At 53.0% G+C, this 20,339-nt stretch overlaps 1 protein-coding gene across 1 annotated transcript in view; it reads right to left on the bottom strand.

Annotated features, from left to right (window-relative positions):
- Positions 1-11,895, bottom strand: part of ESAM (endothelial cell adhesion molecule) — an 89,355-nt gene extending 77,460 nt beyond the window's left edge. The window contains exon 1 of the mRNA XM_054005378.1: positions 11,730-11,895. Within this exon, the coding sequence (XP_053861353.1) occupies positions 11,730-11,814 (85 nt within the window). The 5' untranslated portion in view covers positions 11,815-11,895. The remainder of the gene's footprint in view (positions 1-11,729) is intronic.
- Positions 11,896-20,339: the final 8,444 nt, after the last annotated feature.

The following is a 20,339-nucleotide window of genomic DNA, read 5'->3' as shown; positions in this document are numbered from 1 at the left end:
CAGTAATATCTGTTAAAGTGGAGGTGTCTTGGCATTTAGCCATCAATGCCATGAGGCGGCGTGCCTCAGTTTCCCCTTCTACACAGCAGCATGGGCCTGTTATGCTTTTGCTGCTGTGCCAAGCTTCCAGTCTGTTTCCAGGTAAAGGCTGAAAAGTAACATGCTTGTGGGATTGTCTTGTCACCATCCCGAGCATGTACAACAATTGCTTCCACAAATCAGGTATGTCCCACATCTTTAAAGCCTTTACCACTAGCGTTAATGCCTTTATTTTATCCCATAGATTAATTAGCAAAAGAGACAAGGTCAACAGCAAATCTACGGTGGACAGGCTTTGTTCACTCAGTTTGGCTTGTTTAGGGTCTATTGCATTTTCCCAGTTCTCCGTGCCCTCTGGTGCAGATTCTTCTGTCTCTTTGGTAAGGCTTCTAATTCAGGCATGTGTTTGAGTCTTTGGCCAGGAAAGGGTGTACTGCCACCATACCTGCCCTCTGCCCCTCCCTCTGGAACGTCTCTGGGCTGGACCCCACATACTTGTACAATAAGGGAAAGTTTTTCTTCCTCCTGCCTTGAAGAGACAGTTTTATCCCTTACAAGCGTAGCAAGAACATCTTTCAATGGAGTGCTTTGGACACCCCACTTTCTGTTTCCAACAGGTCAGCTGGAGGACACCCCCCCCAGGAGATCTGACCCCCAGTTTTCCCTTAAAACCTGACCCACAGGACAGGGGCCTGGCATTTTAAATGCAGCCTTTTCACCGTCCTCCTGGGAAAGATCCTCCCTACAAAAGATGGGCGGACTCTCCAGCCCCCACACCTTCCGTCTGGGCTTCTCTCTCTGGGCCAGACACTCCTGTCTCCCCCAAAAGGGAAGGTGACCCTGATCCAGCTGTGGGCTCACAGCTACCAGCTATGCCAGACCCTCCAACCGTCACAATTTGCTTATGCCCATATAAACCAATACAGCTTTAAAAAGTTCACGGCATGAATTATGTCCGAGACGCAGCAGAACACACTTTGGACTGCTGACTCCAGTGAACTCAAGGTAGTCAGAACACCGGGCATGCCCGGTGCGTTTGTACTCCAGACCCAGAGGGGTGGGGCTCGTTTCCCGGGGAGTTATTCCCGATGACGTCCCTGTGTGGATACTCTCCTTCTGGAATGAGTGTCCATACAGAATTCTGCTTTAAATGCACGCACTACCTCAGTCTGAATTGATTCATAGGGTTTGCCTACCCAGGGAAGTTAAGCATCTGCCTGGCCCATGGGAAACCTTCAGTGAAGGCTGGACAGACAGACAGCAGACAGCACAGAGCAGACAGCACAGAGATCGGACACGAGGGTTTCTAAAGCAAGGCTGATGCCCATCTAGCCCTGTTTCCTTCATGGATTCAGCACGTGCCCCTTTCATTGTACTATTGGGCCCTACAGCAGCACACGGAGACCCCGCCAGGGGACCGGGCTGGCCACTTGCACTCTAAACAGACTTGGCCGAGGTGGGGAGGGGGAAGAGCCATCACCCCCATTGCACAGATGAGGCCCAGAGAGTCCCACCAGATTTTCACAAGTGCTCAGCACCCAGGAGCTTCTAATACCAAGGCTCTGCCCATTTCTCTCTGCAGGGGGTCTCCTCCTCTCCCCCGGAGGGAAGTGGGGCCAGACAGGGAGACAGATCTGCCTGCGGAGGACGGGAGATTCCCAGCTGCGGTACCTTTTCCCCCCCCACTCAGCTACTGTTGCTGGGAGCCCCAGATACTTTTTACCAGGCACCAACTCTACCTGCAGTGCCCAGTTCAGATTCACCTAAGCCAGGGGGAGGAGAAATCCCCATCCCATTCCGCCTTGTCTCAAACCCTTCCTTCCCAGCCACGGTTCTTCGGGTCCCTGGCCTGCACGCAAGACCTTTCTGCCCTCCCTCGGAGGGCCTGGAACCAGCCAGACCAGGGTACCCCCAGGAGGGGCAGCAAGATCAGTAGAGGCAGTGTCACCAATGCACTCTGCAGCAGAAATGCCTGTGGAGCGGGAGCCCTAGGGCCGCAGCGGGGGGCTCCTGCAGGCAAAGCCCTGGTGAGATCCGTCTCTCTGACCAGCTGCACGGCTGGTACCATCTTCACGGCTGGTACCATCTTGAATGGCCAACTCCAATCCCTGCTGGACTCAGCCAGGACTACTCCAACCAAAACAACAGAACACATGGATACGGATTTACCCAATATTAGTGCGTGGCAATACGGGGCATCCGTGGTATGCAGAATCCCCACCGCTATATTACTTGACTCTATGCACAAGAGGCAAATGGCCCAAGTTTTCAAGTGACCAGAGATTCTGGCAGCCCAATTTTACACCTTGATGGGACTTGACTTTCCAGAAGTGCTGAGCTCCCACGCTCTGCACACCAGGCCCCTTTCAGGGGTTTCAAGTTGGAGCCCCCAAATCACTGAACACGTTGGAAAATTCAGGTCTATACAAACGATGCACAGCTTGGTCTCCTTCCTTCCCAGGCACTCACCCCAGGGGCCTCCCCCGCCCGCAGCAGGCGTTTGCTTTGCTGGGATTAGACTGGATGGCAGAGTTTTTACAGCAGTTAACACTGGCTAGATTCTGTTCAGTCTCTCTCTGCTGGGTTTATGTTCAGAATTACAGACATGACGAGAACTCCGGGCATCTGTCAGCCCCTGGGTGGTGCACGGTACCTTGCTGGTCAGTGGGTGTTGTGTGCCCCCCCCAATCCCAATCCACATGGGATGCGAGTGCTGCAGTTACAGAGCTTGGCTCTTTAAATAAAGCTGGAGAGGCTCATTCTTCCAGCTCTGGTTCAGTCCCCAAGGTGGCAGCTGTCACACATGCACTATCCTCAACGTCTCGGGGCCAGGGCCAGGTCTGTCACACAGCACAGAGAGAAGCTACGGCCATTGCTCTAGGACACAAGAGGAGAGGCTGCACTAAATGCCACAGGAGAAGCTAGAATTAAGACTGAACTCTCTACGGTTAGACTTCTCACCGCCAGGTCCCCAACAACCTCAGCCTCCTGCATTCCTTGTGCCCTGGGGTCGTATCCACAGAGATCAGCTGATAACCACATACACTGACAGAAAGTAGGTTTGCAGGGCCCCACGTGGTTCAGTAGGACAGAGCACCTAGTCCCAGTGCACAAATACAAACTCATCCAGGCGCAGCATGGCCTGTGAGGCCCTCTAGGGTCAAACAGGGAGGAAGAGAAGGCAGGTAGCAGGGGCTCTAGGGAGCAGCCTCGCCCCACTCCCATCCCTGCCAGCGCCGGGCTGCCTGGGTGAGTGCTGAGAATGGAGGAGTCCTCCTCCCTGCCCTCAGTGCCACAGCAGCCACCAGGGGCATGAGGTGCCATCGCAGGGCAAACCCCGCTCAGGGTCTGGGTGTGTTGCAGAGTTTGCAGCTGGCCTGGGGTGAGCATACAGGGGAAGTCAAACAGAGCCACTGGCATTTCAGACAAGAGCGTCACTCCCCCCTCCCTCAGCAGACGGCGGCCAGGCCCTCAGCACTGAGGACACCTGTCTTGCACAAGCCGCGACGTGCCCAGAGGAAAGGCACATGCTCTAGGTACTGACACGGCAGCTGTAGGGCATCAGCACCTTGGCACTGACACCAGACTTGGGAGGGCACAGAGGGCAGATGCCACCAGCCAATGGAAATGGGCATTTGCATGCCAGGGCAGGCAGGCAGATTTGAAAATGACAAGAGAGAAGAACGTGTAAACCCACGACGCAGCATAGCGTCAGGCCGCGGCTATGGCCCCTGGCATCACACGCTGCCGACGATGCTCCAGTAAATATGGAGGATCTCAGGAGCCCAGGGCAAAGTGCTCCACCTCTGCAGAGCCAGAAACAGCCTCAAAGACACAGTGCACGAGCTACCAAGTTAAGCAGAATGAAATAAAAGCCAGGGGCATTAGTTTCATTACAGCCTGACAATATTGACTCCTGCTTTACAGGGTCCGGGTTTGAGTGGCCAGTGCAACAGCGATCAATACCCTTCAGCGTTTGGCCGGGTTAGTTCCCAGCATTCAGAAGATGAACTGCACCGATGTGTGTGTGCGGATTATATAACGTATCACACTAGGAGTATCATTTAGTTGCAAGCGAAACTAGGATTAGTTAACAAACCAGCTCTGACCCCATCTGGCTGAACGGTAGGAGCAAGCCTCCTCCAAGATTTAAACTGGGACATCATGCTTTGGATTTTGGGTCCTGAGACCAGTCGGGATATTTCAAGGTCCAACAAAAACCTCACCCCATAAAGCTGGAAAGGTCACAGAAATGAGACTTCTGACATTCTGCAGTGCTTCCTAATTCCGGACTGTACTCCCCCAATCAGATTTCCACCCTATAAGCTATTAAACATTTGGGAATTAAAGGATGAAGACGGATTTCTTTTGATGACCTCGCTCTATAGGATTAAGATGATTACGCGATGTGAAACCGAGACAGAAATTAAACCAAGAGACAAGCACTCTCCTAGAAGCACCGGTATTAGCATGATGGACCCTTGCTGGTACACACACACAGGTCAGGAGCAAGCATCAGAGGAGACCGAAGTGGGGAAAAAATCCCCCCAAAAAGGGACTTTGAGGGAGGCCGAAGTAATGTTTTGCTGGAACGGACCCCAATATTAGCCTTTAAGAAAAGGAACGTGCACTAACAGGAACCTCCCTTCCCTGACTCAGGGGTGTAGAAATTTAGGCTGTTTGTGGGCAGTGACTATTTATAAATGAAGAGATATGAGGAGCTGGCCTTAGGAGCAGTGCATGTTGAGAAAGTCCCCCACTGCATTTCTCACGACCCTGGGGCACAAGGCGCTTTATACTCAAGAGAGTAAAACTCATGAAAAATGTGACTTCTCTACTCTAGATAGAAGTTGGCTGACTTGCGTTAACTCTTGCTGCGCCGAATGGAAGAAAGAGACAATTAGTTTGACACACAGTTTAATTCTGTTGTTGAGTTCTCCTTGTATTTCCATAACAAGAAAATTGGTGAAGTACGGAGACTATTTCATCTGGAATCTAGGTTCTCAGGCAGGCCAGCTTCAGAAGAGACGCCCGTTTCCCTTACTCCATTTTGGTGTTGGTCCCTCCACCTTTGCAGATGGATGAATTCACAATCTTTTTCCATTCCAGGGAATTTAAAAGAAAAATGGAAATATTTCTATAGATCAGGCTTTTGAATCAGCATTCGCAAGTCTACAGGAATGCTGGTGATGGTCTGTCCCTTGTTACTATGGCACTTAGCGCCCCAGGCAGGGCTGGGGGCGGAATGGGGAATGACTTTATGCTAGGCATTCATTGCACAAGATGCTGGTTTAGTGCAATATTTTTACATTGGGGTGGAATTTAGGCTCCAGTTAAGCACAGATACACTGCAGATATAATGCACTGCCTAGCCCCCATCCCAGGCCTTGCGGGTACTACAACCAGTGTCAATCTGGTTTCCAGGTAATTGACTTCAATTGGCAAACAAGACCATGAAGAGAGGGGCTCTTGGAAGAAACAGCAGCCTCTGGAGAGAGCCTGGGTGTCTCTGGGATCCGACTGCGTGTACATTAGAGATGACTGAAAAGTGCTTTTTAGAGTCATTTAGAGAGACTTGTATTTGAAGCTGAAAACCCAAGACATTGACGATACACCTGCCAGTTTCTGTCCCTAGCGCAGTTCTAGCTGCAGGGCGGGTCCAGAAACAACTCCAAACATCTCGTGCGGGTCTTGCCCCTTTGCTAGAAAGTTCAGATCAGACTTCGCCAGGGAGAAGACTCATTGGAATTTTAGACTCCCAACCCACGGAGGGCTCTGGCTATGAAGTCTGCTTTGTCACACACACACACACACACACGGGTTAACCCTTGTAACTATGGAACTTCACGCTCTCTTTGTGCGATGGCTCTGGCCGGGCCTCAGAGCGTGACAACAGGATCATGGAAATTCGAGCTGGAAATAGACAGTCACTCCCACTCCCCAGGGCCCAGTGCAGGCGTGTTCCTTACAGCAGTGTCTTTTTAACATCCTAAGCTACTGCCACTTCCTTTGCGGGGGGAGGGGGGGGAGACGGACTGCACAGCCTGGTGCAGCTGGCTCTCAGGAGGAGTTTCCTGATTCTCTTGTTCAATTCTTCTGTGTTGCAACAATGTGTCTAGCCAGGCGGTTGGGGGCAGTTCAGTCCCTTCCGGAGAGCAGAGCACCCCCTCCAGCGCCAGAGAGGCTCAGAAAGGTCCTTCCTGTTATAGCTAAAGTAGGGTTGCCCAGCATCAGTTACCAAAAGCCAGTCACATGGCGTTAAACCTCATGGGAGGGTTACACTGCATACCTGCCCCAGAATCAGAAGGCTGGCTCCTGTTTTACAGTCATATGATTGCAATGGTCCAGACCATTACTGGAAAGATTATGACAACCAATCATGAGCCTGGGTCCAGGAAATAGCCTGCCTCCAGCCCCTACAACACTAGAGAGCTGGTGGAACAGGCCTGGTGTCAGGGCAAGGGGTGAAGGAAAGAAGCCAGCAGGAGGTAGGACTGGCTGAGAACTTCCCTCTTTACACTAGCGAGATAGAAAACCCATTCCAGGACACGCACAGATTTCACCAAATGAAGGAAAGTGACAGACTTGCGGGACACGTTTCCCCAGCGAGCCCACATGGAATAAGATTGCCAATGCTGTGATCATGCCAGATGTGTGCGCAGTTATTTCACAATTCGCGTCAATGCTTTTCAGTTACTAAAAATGAATTCCCTTTCCCGGCTCTCGGTGATTTCAGCAATTCAAGGCTGGGAATCCGTAGGGTAGCATTTTTAATGGGATTAGCGCTGTCACTGACTCTATAAGCTATATCATCACAAATCATTTATAAAGGCCCATACACACTTACGCGATGCCCTATAACCAGATTAACCACATGCTACATCCAGCAGATTTCCATCTAAATTAGATCAAGCCAAACCAAGACAAGACAAGAGAACAGTCCAGGTAAGGGAGGGTTGTGGGAACCACAATGGTAAAAAACAACGCATCGTAAAAAGTGGCACAGCAGAAATGGCATCAATCACTGCAACCTCCACCTGGTCTACACTATATGGTTAGAACACAAGGCAGTTTAAGTCAACCTAGCTGTGCATGTGTCTACACTTACATTTGGCTCCCACAGACATAAGTGCCCTGCTACGCTGACTTAATAACATCACCGCCCAGAGCAGCGGAGAGTCACGGTCAATGTAGTTTGGTCAACACCGTGATAGCGTAGACACTTTGTTACTTACATTGACTGTTACTGGCCTCCAACAAGCCGTCCCACAATGCCCCGCAGTGACCACTCTGGTCACCATTGTGAACTCTGCTGCCCTCCCCATTAAAGCCCTGTGAATTTTTGAAATTCCTTATCTTGGTGAGCACCTAGCACTTCTCCACTGTTGAGTGTAACTGCCCAGCTGACCATGCGGGCTACACGCTGCAGATGTGCTCCTGCCTGGAGCGGACGGAAGATATTGGATCTCCTGGGCCTGTGGGGAGAAGAGGCTGTGCAAGTACAGCTCTGACCCAGCCACAGAAACATGGACATCTACGAGCAGATTGCTGGGCGGATGCAGGAGAAGGGCTACAACGGGCCCATAGCAGCACTGCATGAAACCCAAGGAGCTACAGCAGGCGTATCAGAAGATCAGGGAGGCCAACAAACAATGTGGTGCTGAAAGAGGAGGAGGACAAGGACTCTGGAGGACGTGTTCCAGGAGATCCTGCAAACCAATGCTGCCTCAGAGAAGGAGCACAGGGCCTGGAGGATCACCACTGCAGACAGCCTGGAGAAGGACCGGCGTGGAGAGGAATGTGCAGCAGGAGGTGCTTGAGCTTCTCAGACTGCAAACTGAGATGCTGTGGTCTCTGGCAGACTTGCAGGTTAAACAATCCCATGCTCACCCGCATCTGCAGCCCACTGAGAATTCAATATCGGGACCTCCCTATACCCTCTGCCCCCAACAGTCCAGGTGGCAGCAGGGGTCAGTGCACTACTGTTGCCACTCCACCTTGGGAGACATTAAAGACATTCACAGCATCACATACACTGACCTGTGAAAGCCACGGTTGGTTTGTGTGTCCCTGAAATGGGAATGAGTGTTCTTTCCCCTTCATCGATTAAGATTTGTAATTTTTTTAAATTTCCTGGTTCATGTTACAGAATAAAATTATATTTTTGGAACCAAATTAACCTTTATTAGTTCCCAACAAGTGCAGTCTGATGCTGAGCAGGTCTGCAAAAAGAAGAACAGGAGTACTTGTGGCACCTTAGAGACTAACAAATTTATTAGAGCATAAGCTTTCGTGGACTACAGCCCACTTCTATGCATCCGAAGAAGTGGGCTGTAGTCCACAAAAGCTTATGCTCTAATAAATTTGTTAGTCTCTAAGGTGCCACAAGTACTCCTGTTCTTCTTTTTGCGGATACAGACTAACACGGCTGTTACTCTGAAACTTGAGCAGGTCTGACACTCACCAATTTCCTGTTACTTCACTTTGCCACAGAACCCATAACATCATTCACAGATATTATTAATAGGTGCATTGACAATGTTATAGTCCTACACACGCAGCACTCACTACAAGATTCATACCGGGCTGCAAATGAACAGGGCCAGGTAGAGCCCACTGCAGCAACACACGCTACTCTGGCACACTATTAAAATGGTCTTTCAAAGCCTCCCTGAGCCATATAGCTTCATGCTGAGCTCTTCTAATAGCCCTCGTATCTGGCTGTTCACATTCAGCAGACAGCCACTCCACCTCCACCCCGGGGGAAACGTTTCCCCCCTAGCTTCACAGATATTATGCAGAACACAGCAGACAGCTATAACCATTGGGATATTTTTATCACTGAAGTCCAAGCTTGTAAGTAAACAACGCCAGCAACACGGGCGGTCAGTGACCCAGCTGTTGGGGGAGGCTAGCCCCCTGCCCCTCCTGTTCTGCTCACCCTTCCCTTTTGCCCCCTCCCCCGCAGTAGCCCAGAGCACCCCCACCGTGACCCCGGCAGTAGTGGTCAGCTTTGGTGCACTGGGCGGCCAGCCCAGGAGTGCCGGGCAGTTGTGCCCTCAGCCCCGGTGCTCTGGGAGGCTGGGCAGTGTGGCCGCAGCGCCCCCAGCCCCAGTGCTCCAGGCAGCCGGGCCATCCCCAGTGCCAGTGCTCCAAGCGGCGTGGCCCCAGCAGCAGCTGCCTTAAGTCCCTGCGGGAGCAGGAGGTAGGCCAGCCAGCCCGGGCCAGCCAGCCCCAGTGAGCCTGGGCCAGCCAGGGGAGAGCACTGGGAAGCACCAGAGGGGGCCTGGCTTGGGGGCAGAGCATGGGCGGGGCCACGCTAGGCTGTCTGGGGAGGCACAGCCTCCCCCTGCCTATGATACCTACCGCCCTTGGGCAGGAACCCTTCAAACACTCAAAGGCACATTTGACTGTCATTCTGCACCTGCTGGGCCTGTAGTTGAATTGTTCCTTGGTGCTGTCGAAGTGGCCGGTGTACGGCTTCATGAACCAGAGGAGCAAGGGATAGGCTGGCTCTCCCATGATCACTATTAGCCTTTCAACATTCCCAAAGGTAATTCACCGACCAGGAAAGAATGTCCCTCCTTGCAGGTTCCTGAACAGCCTTGTGTCTTAAAGATGTGAGCCTCATGCCTGACCAGCTCACATTGATGTCAGTAAAGCGCACTGCACTCTGCATTGACGCAAACGCTCCTGGTGAGGACGTGCACCACCGACACCAGGAGTCTAGCGTGTACATGCACCAGCGATGTAATAACTGCAGCAGCTGGATGCTGATGCGACTTAGGTCGACGTACATGTGTAGTGCAGACATGGCCTCTGTCTGCCCGTCATTGCCAGCAATAAGATATATCCAGGAGCACTCACAGCAAATCTGCTGTGGGCTCCCCGGGCAGACTAGGGGCTTGTCTATGTTTAAAACACGACAGCAGCACAGCCGCGGTGCTGCAGCACTTCAGTGCATGGTTCCTGTGCCAATGCGCTTCCTATGCCGATGGGCGGGGGTCTCCTGTCACCATACACAATCCCTTGTCCGGCAACATAGCACTGTCCACACAGGGACTTAGGACAGCTTCACTACGCCATGCAGGGGGGTGGCTTTTTCATACCCCTGACTGACGTGGTTAAACCAATGCAATTTTCTAGCGTAGACCGAGCCTAGAATGCAGCTCGTTCTTCCAAATCTAACACGCTTGTTTGTGACAGCGGCCTAAGCAGATTGATTTGGGACGTAGGCTGCTTTGGCAGTCAAACCCAGAGTCCTTTTCACAGAAAAGCATTTCGATAACTCCATGACTGGACCTTAGAAATACACCAGGTACAGAGCACACCGAACCCCCAAGTAAATCAGACAGGACTTGATGCAGGAATCCCTGGGTGAACTTCTGTGGCCTGGGTAATGCAGGAGGTCAGACCAGATCCTAACCGTGCTTGGAATCAATCTATCATTCAGGGAGGGTCTCTAGGACGACTACAGTTAAGGTTCCCTAAGGGATCTCATTCAAACCCTGTTTTCAGTTGCTCGTAACTTTCCAAAACATTCTCCTTTCCGGTTGATATTTCTGGGGCTTGGTCTCTTTTTCCATAAAGGTGTTTGGAAAGTTCGAGCAAATCCAGTTCAGAGAACAAACAGGGACGGTGCACACTCACCGCGTTACAAACAACGGGAGACTTCAATAAAAAAGTTTGACACCCAGCTGGGAGTAGAAAGCTGAACTTGACAGCCTGTGCAGAGAAACACTTTGGAGCCTTTGATGAAAGCTCGGCTCAATTTGACCCAGGTAGGGGTCAAAAGTCACTGTACTTCTTGTGTGCAGTGCACATGGGTAGAGTGTTTAACCCTTTCCAGGGCGGTGGGCGGTAAGGACAGGCTATGCCGTGCACACAAGTTATGCTCAGTAAGGAAGCAACTTGGCTACCCAGCCCTTCCCTTACCCCCTGTATTTTGGGTCCTCCTGCCCAGGCAAGGAGAACATCCACAGCTACCTTTAGACCAGATGTTTAAAACGCCGAGGACCCACTGTCCCGTTTCAGTGCACAACCCATCCACACGGACAGCCCAGGGGCAGGGAGGCGCTGTCCCTGGGGATCCATTATCCCACTACTGGCGCCCTCCCGGGTTTTTGCCTTTAGGCTGAAGCCCCTGGGGCTGGCCCCGCTCAGAGCCATGAGACTAGAGGGCGCCCAGGCTGGCCCAGAGCTGCCGTGTCCAGGGATGGCTCCTCCAGGCACAAACCCCTCTCCCCACAGCAGCGGGGCCAGGCGGACCTGCCCAGGGTGCCGGGGCCCCTCCGCGGCTGGCTCGGAGCCTGGGGAAGCTGCCCCGGGGAGAGGCTGCGCTCACGGCCAGGGGCTGGAAACTTGTGAGATGGGTCGGTTCTGCCCGGGCGGATTGCGGGGCTCCTGGTGGGGAGCGGTGACCCCAGCACGGAGCGGGGTGGCGCCCGGAGCCAGCCCGTGCCGGGGGGCAAAAGCGCCAGGCGCTGCACCGAGACACCCCCGGAGGTGCGGAGCCCCCCGATCTGGGGGCCAGGGGCTAAGCCCCGCCTCGCACCTGCTCCTCTCCCCCTCCGCCGCGCGGGACTGCTCCGGTCCCTGCCCCGGGGCAGAGTCCGGGCTCCCAGCCGCGCGCGGACTCCACACCCCGGGCTCTCCCCGCTGCGCCCCCGTGCCCGGCCTGGCTCACTCACCCAGCAGCGCGGCCAGCCCCAGGGCCAGCGGCAGCGGCTCCATCCCGCCGGCTCCCAGCACAGGCGGCTGCGGCGCCGCGCTCATCCCGCAGCAGAGCGGAGCGAAGCAGGTGCCGGAGCGCAGCCCCGGGCGGGAGGAGGAGGAGGAGGAGGAGTCGGGGGAGGGGCCCGTTGCCCAGGTGGGGCGGCTCCAGCAGGTGGGGCGGAGCAAGCCGATCAGGTGGGAGGGGTTGGTCCTGTGTCCCGGGAGAGCCGATAGGAGGGGGGAAAGCGCTGATCCCGGCGCTGGAGGGGTCCCTCTCTGGCACTGCCCGGGAGCCGGAGCCTGCTCGGTAATCTCCTGGGCTGGTTTTGCCCCGTGGGGCTGGTGGCTGCCACCCCCCCACCCCCCGCCCCCTATCTGAGAGGAAGCCCCGGGCTAGGACTCAGATCGAGCCGGGCTCTAGTCCTCTGTATGACCCTGGGCCAGTCCCTGGCTCCCAACCTCAGTAGGTCCAGCTGCAAAATGCAGAGAACAACTTTCCATCCCCCCCCTTCCCACTTCCTGGGGGGGAGGCTCTTCAGGGCAGGGGGTCTCAGTGTGGGTGCAGGGCCTGGCACACTGACTCCCTGCTCAGCCCAAAGCGCCCAATAATGTACCTGCTGCAGGATGCTGGCTGGGAGGTAACCCCCTCACCCCCAGCCACACTGCCTCAGGGGCTTGGCTCCCCCATCCTGGCTGATAGCGGCTCTTCTAGGGAAAGCCTGCCCCAAAGAATGCAAACCCAGGGGGTGGGGGGTACAGCAGGTGAGCTGAGGGGCTGGGGCTGGCAGGCCTGTACTTAGTTACAGGGTGTGTGTGAAACATAACTCCCCTCCCCCCACCACATCTGTCCCTTCTCTTTCACCCACATCAGCTCCCCCTATCCTTTTGCCATCCCAAAGCGTCAAGCCTCTCCCTGTCCCTATCTGGAGAAGAGCACTTCACTCACCAAAATAGCTGGCCTAGGCCCTGGTCCTGCCACGAACCTCTTGTGAGATCTCATCGTAGGATCAGAGTCAATAGTCAGTAGCCTTCAGGTGCTGGCAGCTCAAGGGTTCTTGAGTCTGCTGCCATTGTACCAGGCAGTGGGACCTCAGCTGGAATAGCGGGCACAGGTCTGGTCACCCGTGTTCAAGAAAGAGGAATCGGACCTGGAACAGGTGCAAAGAAGGGCTGCGAGGATGCGCTAGGGAACTGTGAGATCACGTTGTGAAGGGGTGTTTCATGGAAGATGGGATCCTGGTTCCAGTGAAGCCGGCCAGCTCTGCAACAGACTGAACTTTGGGGCAAAACCTCTGTTTTAGGTTAGGAAAGGGAACTGTTAATAAGCCTCCGTCCTAGTTCACATTTTAGGATTTTGTTTTGTATTGTAGCCATTTGTTCCCATCACACACACTTGTTTCTAGTGGAATCTCTGTCCTTCCTTAACTAACCCTTCGTTTGTTTCATTACAAGTGCCGTGTGTTATACAGCAGCACTCTGGAGGCAGGGGGTAACAAGATGACTTTCATCCTGGGCAAACAAGCTTAAAACTAGCTAGTTTTAAGATGGAGCTTGGTAAATTTAGGAAGAGAACTATGTGACGGGGCTGGACTTGAGGAGCCAGGAGGTCCATTCCAGGCCTATGTTCCTGAGGGGGAGGCTTACACAAAGGGCCCCAACCTTTGCCCATCCCACCCGGAGTTGCTGTGCATGTGATTTCTCCTTAGTGACTGACACATAGTGTACGTAGCTCCAAGGTGTGAGCAGCTCTCTTCACACCAGCCTCGCATTCCCACCTCATTTGCAGACCCGCTGCCTGGAGCTGTGTTCTCAGTCTGGCAAGTTTTACTCTAAATTAAAAAAAACACAAAACCACCCTGAGTAAACTTAACAGCATAGAGAAGGGGAAACAGCTAAACAGAGCCAGCCAGAACAAAGCTTCGTGCTTCTGCAGTGCCTCCGCGCAGGACCTACGAGCACCTCAGTCTGGCACAGCTTCCCCTTAACAATGACCTACCCAGCACACAGGCATCTGCCTAGCTCATAAACACCACAACTTTAGCATGAAAAAGCAGATCAAGTCCCTGATCCCTAGTGGAGACGTTACACATTCTGCATCTATGCAACTCCTTCAGCTGCAGCCAAAGCAGAAACATGCCTTGATCCAGAAGTTACAATTCAGTGATCTCAACTGCATGCAGTGTAGTTGTAGCCATGTTGGTCCCAGGATATTAGAAAGACAAGGTGGATGAGGTAATATATTTTACTGAACCCACTTCTGTTGGTGAGAGACAAGTTTTCAAACTCCACAGAGCTCTTCTTCAGGGCTGGGACAGGTACTCCAAACTACAAGGTGGAACAGATGGGCTTATGACTGCAGAGGTATTAACAGGCCCCTCTGCCTTGAATGATCCCTTACAATATGTGCTAACTACTTATGCTAAATAATCTGTTCCACCCTGAAGCAGAGCTCTGTGTAGTTCTAAAGCGTGTCTCTCTCACCAACAGAAGTTGGTCCAATAAAAGATGTTACCTCCCCCACCTTGTCTCCCTAATGAGCTGAACTGGTATGTCCACATACCTCTCCCCGCTATCCTTTCAGGCTGCCTCACTCCAGCAGTGGTTACACTCAATCACACCAGTTACTCTATAGCCACACGAGGATTAGAAGTGGTACTTTTTAAAAATATGAAATGGTAGATTCTATGGCAAGTTCCAGGCTGTGGCATCAAGGAATATGGGAGCTCCAGGAACAGGCAGGCTTCTTCTCCCACCCACAGTGCATTTTTCTTTATTTCACCAGCAATGGTGAGGAGTGCAGCATGACCCCGCTCGTCTCCCTGGGGTGCTCCTTCCCAGGTGGTCTCCTTTGGGGCCCAATCCTGCACTTGGAGTCACACAGGCACACTCCACTGATTTCAGTCAGACTCCATACAGGCACAAAGGTTTGCAAGGGTGGATTCAATACCAGGAGCGGGGCCTATCTTCCTGTCTTTGCACGAGCTGCACGGACTGGACTCAGCGGGCAGAGCGTTGCAGTCAGTGGTTCATTTTGCCAAGTGAGATGGAGCAGGGGTTATGGTGACAAGCACGTTCTTGCACCATGCTTCCCCCTCTCAGCAATAGTCAGCAGCTTCGTTGGCAGGAAATCCATCTGCTGGCTCTTCCCAGCAACTGACACAGAATCCAGAGTCCTGAAGCCACTTCTGTCACCCGCCCCTCTAAGGACCCCTCTGACTCTGATGGTGAAAGGAGGTGTGACCTGTATCCCCTCCACCTCAGGCCTTTGGCTCCCCCAGCCCTGGCCTGATGGCAACTCAGCACTCCTCTGTCCAGGGTCCTTGACTGAGACCTTGTCCACACAGGGGGCCTTAGCTCAGGGGTGGGCAAACTTTTTGGCCCGAGGGCCACGTTGGGGTTGCAAAATTGTAGGGAGGGCTGGGTTGGAAAGGCTGTGCCCCACCCGCTATCCGACCCCTCCCACTTCCCGCCCCCTGACTGCCCCCCTCAGAATCCCCAGCCCATCCAACCCCCCCTGCTTCTTGTCCCCTAACCACCCCCTCCCAGGACCCCCTACCTCTAACCGCCCCTGGGACTCCACCCCCTATCCAACCCCCCTGCTACCAGTCCCCTGACTGCTCTGACTCCTATCCACACCCCTGCCCCTTGACAGGCCCCACCCCCTATCCAACCCCCCGTTCCCCATCCCCCTGACCCCTATCCACACCCCCGCCAGGCCCCCCCGGGATTCCCATGGTTATCCAATGCCCCCCATCCCCTGACTGCCCCCCAGAACCTCTGCCCCATCCAACTGCCCCCTGTCCCCTGACTTCCCCCTGGAACCCCAGCCCCTTATCCAACCCCTGGCCCAGGCCCCCTTACTATGCCACTTAGAGCAGCATGTCTGACAGCCGCGCCCTCTGCCAGAGCCAGACATGCTGCCGTGGTGCTTGGCAGGAGCGCGCAACCCCGTCACCCAGAACGCTGCCCGCGCGGTGGCATGACTACGGGGGAGGGGGAACAGCAGGGGAGGGGCTGGGAGCTAGCCTCCCTGGCTGGGAGCCCAAGGGCTGGGCAGGATGGTCCCGCAGGCCGGATGTGGCCCACGGGCCATAGTTTGCCCACGTCTGGTTTAGTGGGTTGGTGTGCAATACCATGTACATGGGATAGCCTCCTGGAACCCCTGCCCCTTATCCAACCCCCTGGCCCCATTTGTGCCTAGGCCTTTTGCTAGCTACATGCAAAGGTGAATGTCACCTCTATGAAATGGGGCAGGAGCAAAGCTCTTCTCCTACCTGTGACTGCTCATCTCAAGCTAGCAAGTGTGTTCTGGAGGTGGGAGTTCAACCCTGATAGTGATAGGGGAGGGGTCTGGGGGTCCTGCCCCCCAGTCATATTTCTTGGAAAAAGATGGCTTGGGGCAGTTGGTATCTGGACAGTGAAGGAGACTTCCAGAGCAGTCAGAGAAATGTGTCCTTTTCCCTCTAGAGCTCGGCTGAGAGCGCCTTCTCTAGTTTAGGCTGAGATGCGTAAATCTACATATGTTAATATAACCCAGGCTTCCACAGTGTGGTGCTCTATCCCCCTCCCATGGCTACACCGCTCAGCCCGAGAGTGGGTGTGAGCCACGGGGGCTAGGTCTCCTCTCAGGCAGCAGCAAATCCCACTTGAAGAGCCAAAAGGTCCCAGGTTCCATCCCCTGCTATCTTGGGTACATTAAGCAAATAGTTTCTTTTCTTTTAATTCCATTGTCTGGGTTTGTAATAGCTCTTGTTTTTGTTAAGATTCGTTTTGTCTGGATAACTTTGCATAGACATCCCGGAGGGGAAGAGAACCCTGCAGCCTTTAAGAAAGGTGCTGAAAGGTAGTGTCTCTTTGGAAGCTACAGTCCCTGGCCTTGTCTACACAGTAGCGTTGTCCGCACTAATTCTAATTAGTTGGTGTGAAAATGCCTGTATGCAAACAATGTAATTCCTTAGAGTGCTGTGTTTATCATGAGTAAGGCTGTGTGTGTCACAGAGATGACACATTCTGTGACTTTCCCTGACATCCGTGACTTCTGCAGTGGCCAGCGTGGCTGGCTCGGGGCAGGGCCAGCAACAGTTTGGGTGTGGGAGGGGGCTCAGGGCTGGGGCAAGGGATTAGCGTGCGGGGTGGCGCTTACCTTGGGGGTGGGGGGGGGCTCCTATTGGTATGTCTCTGCAGCTCCTAGGTGGAGGGGCCAGGGGTCTCTGTGCGCTGCCCGTGACCACAGCCGCCGCCTCCACAGCTCCCATGGGCTGTGTTCCTGACCAATGGGAGCTGCGGAGCAGGCACTTGTGGTGGGAGCAGCATGTGGAACCCCCCTGGCTGCCCCTCCCCCTAGAAGTTGCAGGGACATACTGGTTGTAGCCAGGCAGGGAGCCTGGCAGCCCCCCCAACCCTCCCTCCCAGCACCAGTGGGGGTCCTGGACCACCCCCACAGAGCACCCCCAGCTCAAGTTTTAGTTAGTGGTATATAGTAAAAGTCATGCACAGATCACGGGTCATGAATTTCAGAGATGACATCCACCTGTGCATGCAGCTAGCAAAAGGCCTAGGCACGAAGGGGTGAATTTCACCCCACGTGAACTGGTCTAGGGAGCTCTCCAAAGTAATCGGTTTGCAGCTTCCCTACTACTGAGAGAATGAATATGCCCCAAATAATTACTAGTTAGGAAAATAAACCTCCAGATGAACACGGGCATGGTTAGCTTGATGCTTAATCAGATTAGGACTGCAGAGTAACAACTTTAACATGTTCTTAAATCAAATCAGGACTTAACCAAAGCTCTAAATATGAACAAACCGATTAGATTTGTGCGTGGGGCCCAGCAGTAGATTAATCTATTTTATACCTGCAGAGAAATCTATTTCCTATCCTCCTGCACCACCCATGTCCCTGGCCCCGGTTAGCCAGAGATCATTCCAACTGAACCAGAGAACCCAGGGGAAGGTGGAGTCAGACAGCCCACCCTGGGCTGGGCGATTTCAGGTCACACCCCACCCCCTTTCTGCACGGCCAACTAACACAACAAACTCACTGCAGCTTTATGCCAGACATCACGGGCACTGCCTACCTTGTGGCCTTCATGGCCCTGCGCCTTCCTTCAGGCGGATGCTCCCCAATCAGTACCTGGATCGGTCTGATAAATGCCTGGGCAATGGAAGAAGCCGGGTAAGCGAGTGCTCTAGTGAGATGGGGTGTTTGGGTACACCCTGGAAGGGACCCCACCCCAGCACTGTCCACAGGAAGTGGCTCCACCAAGCCAGGTTTTTTGGGGTTTTCATCTGGAACTCAGGGAGGCACTGCCAGCTGGGAGGGATTTAGCGCAGCTGAGGATATTTAAGACCAACACCCTGAAGAAGGGTGCCCTGCCAAGGGAGCTGTACATCCCAGGGCTGGAGCAGGGGCATCAAGGCACCGGAGCAGCTACTCTGGGGAGGGGTGGATGGAAAGCACAGGCCGCTGCTGGGACAGATGTGTATCTGTGCAGGCGCCGGGGTGCGAAATGGGAACCCACTTCCTTAAAGCCAGAGGCCTTTCCCCAGTTGGCGTGATTTACACCCGCACAGAGGGGGACTGTTCAAACCAGAGCCTCTACTGACCTCGTTGTTCCACACTGGCCCTGTGATAACTGGGTACAAAACACACCCGCTGAACAAGTTGTCCTGGAATAGTTGAGCGGCAGAGAGACACCATTCTTTGCAGCAGGGCGCCCTCTGCTGGAATCAGCACAAATCAAGCAGGATACAGCTTCCATTGAACCAGGCAGGAGCAGAGGTTGCCCGGCAGAGGCCCTGAGCATCTCCCAGGCCCACTAGAAAACCTTGCCCAGTGATGAGCTGGAAGAGTGGGTGAGTTTAAAGCTGGCTGGGGACTACTTGAACATGTACCTTATCCCCTCCTAGCAGCTGTTTTTCCTTGCTACACTCATCTCTTCTGACTCCTTGGCTTGTGAGGTTTCACCAACCTAGACCCACTCCGTGAGGCAAATTCAGTGGTGACACGATGTAAGCGGTCAGGAGTCTGTTAGTGTCACTCACACCTCCTTTGGCATCCCACTGTGTAAATGACACCAGCCTAGAGTCATTTCTGAACTTGGCCCTGTAACTGCAATGTTACAGCTAGGGTGACCAGATGTCCTGATTTTATAGGGACAGTCCTGATATTTGGGACTTTTTCTTATAGAGGTTCCTATTACCCCCCCACCCTCTGTCCCGATTTTTCACACTTGCTATGTGGTCACCTACATTCAGCACTTCCCCAGCGAATCCATCCTAGACACACCCCCAACAAGGGAACCTGTTTCAAAGGATCCTGCAAAAATGAACACTTCTATCGAGTCAAAGCCTCACTCAGAGCCAAACATGTAAGTAACTGACCTACTGATCTTCCTGGGTGGCGGATTCAGCATTTTATGCAACTCACTATCTCTGTGGAAGCACATTTGGTCCTCGCATGTCTTACCCTTTACGGAGCCTTTCCGTTTATTTAATGATCGCTAATACTTGGTTTCCGTGCTGTAAAGCATTATCCACTGGGACCCATGAATACTTTAGTAATTAAAATACGTAGAATCCAGTATTCTAGGAGATAGAGGTAGGAAGCTGTGAGGGACAGAAAGGAGAACGCAGACAGAGGGTTAGAAGAATGGAGGGGGACATGTGGAAATAGAGTAGAAAGGGGAAATGATGGGGAAGTAGGAAACGTGACTCTAGTAAAAGGAGGAGGGGAAATATAGGGGGAAGTGGAAGGAGAGGAAGGGAATTTTTAACATGGGAAATGTAGAAAAGGCAATATCCTGACAGACAGTGTTCATACAATATAATCCATCTATGGCTGGATGGAATTCTCTGGCCTGTGGGGTGCAGGTCAGACTCAATGATCATTATGATAGTTTCTGGCCTTAAAAATCTAGATTCCTGGCTTAGAAGGTCAGAAGAGACCATTGGGATCAACTAGTCTGATCTCCTCTAAAACCCAGGCTAAAGGATTTCCCTCAATTGTTTGTTTGAACTAGAGCAGATCATTTAGGGGAAAAAACAACCAGTCTTGATTTTAAAATTGCCAGGGATGGAGAATCCACCCCAGCCCTTAGTGAGTTGTTCCAATGGCTAATTACCCACACTGTTAAAAACGTGCACCTTATTTGCAGGCTGAATTTGTCTGGCTTCAACCTCCCGCCACACGATCTTGGTATACCTCAGGGCTCGGCCACCTTTCAGAAGTGGTGTGCCGAGTCTTCATTTATTCACTCTAATTTAAGGTTTCGCGTGCCAGTCATACATTTTAATGTTTTTAGAAGGTCTCTTTCTCTAAGTCTATAATATATAACTAAACTATTGTTGTATGTAAAGTAAATTAGGTTTTTAAAATGTTTAAGAAGCTTCATTTAAAATTAAATTAAAATGCATAACCCCCAGGGCAGTGTGAGTGCCACTGAAAATCAGCTCGTGTGCCACCTTCGGCACGTGTGCCATAAAGGTATACCAGGGGTAGACAACCTATCTGCTAGTTTGAAGAACCTATTATCAAATATCTGTTCCCCCTGTAGATAATTACAGACTGATCAAGTCACCCCTTA

This window comes from Malaclemys terrapin, chromosome 15, assembly GCF_027887155.1.
Source record: "Malaclemys terrapin pileata isolate rMalTer1 chromosome 15, rMalTer1.hap1, whole genome shotgun sequence".
NCBI lineage: Eukaryota > Metazoa > Chordata > Testudines > Emydidae > Malaclemys > Malaclemys terrapin.
This window is presented reverse-complemented; position numbering and strand designations above follow the sequence as displayed.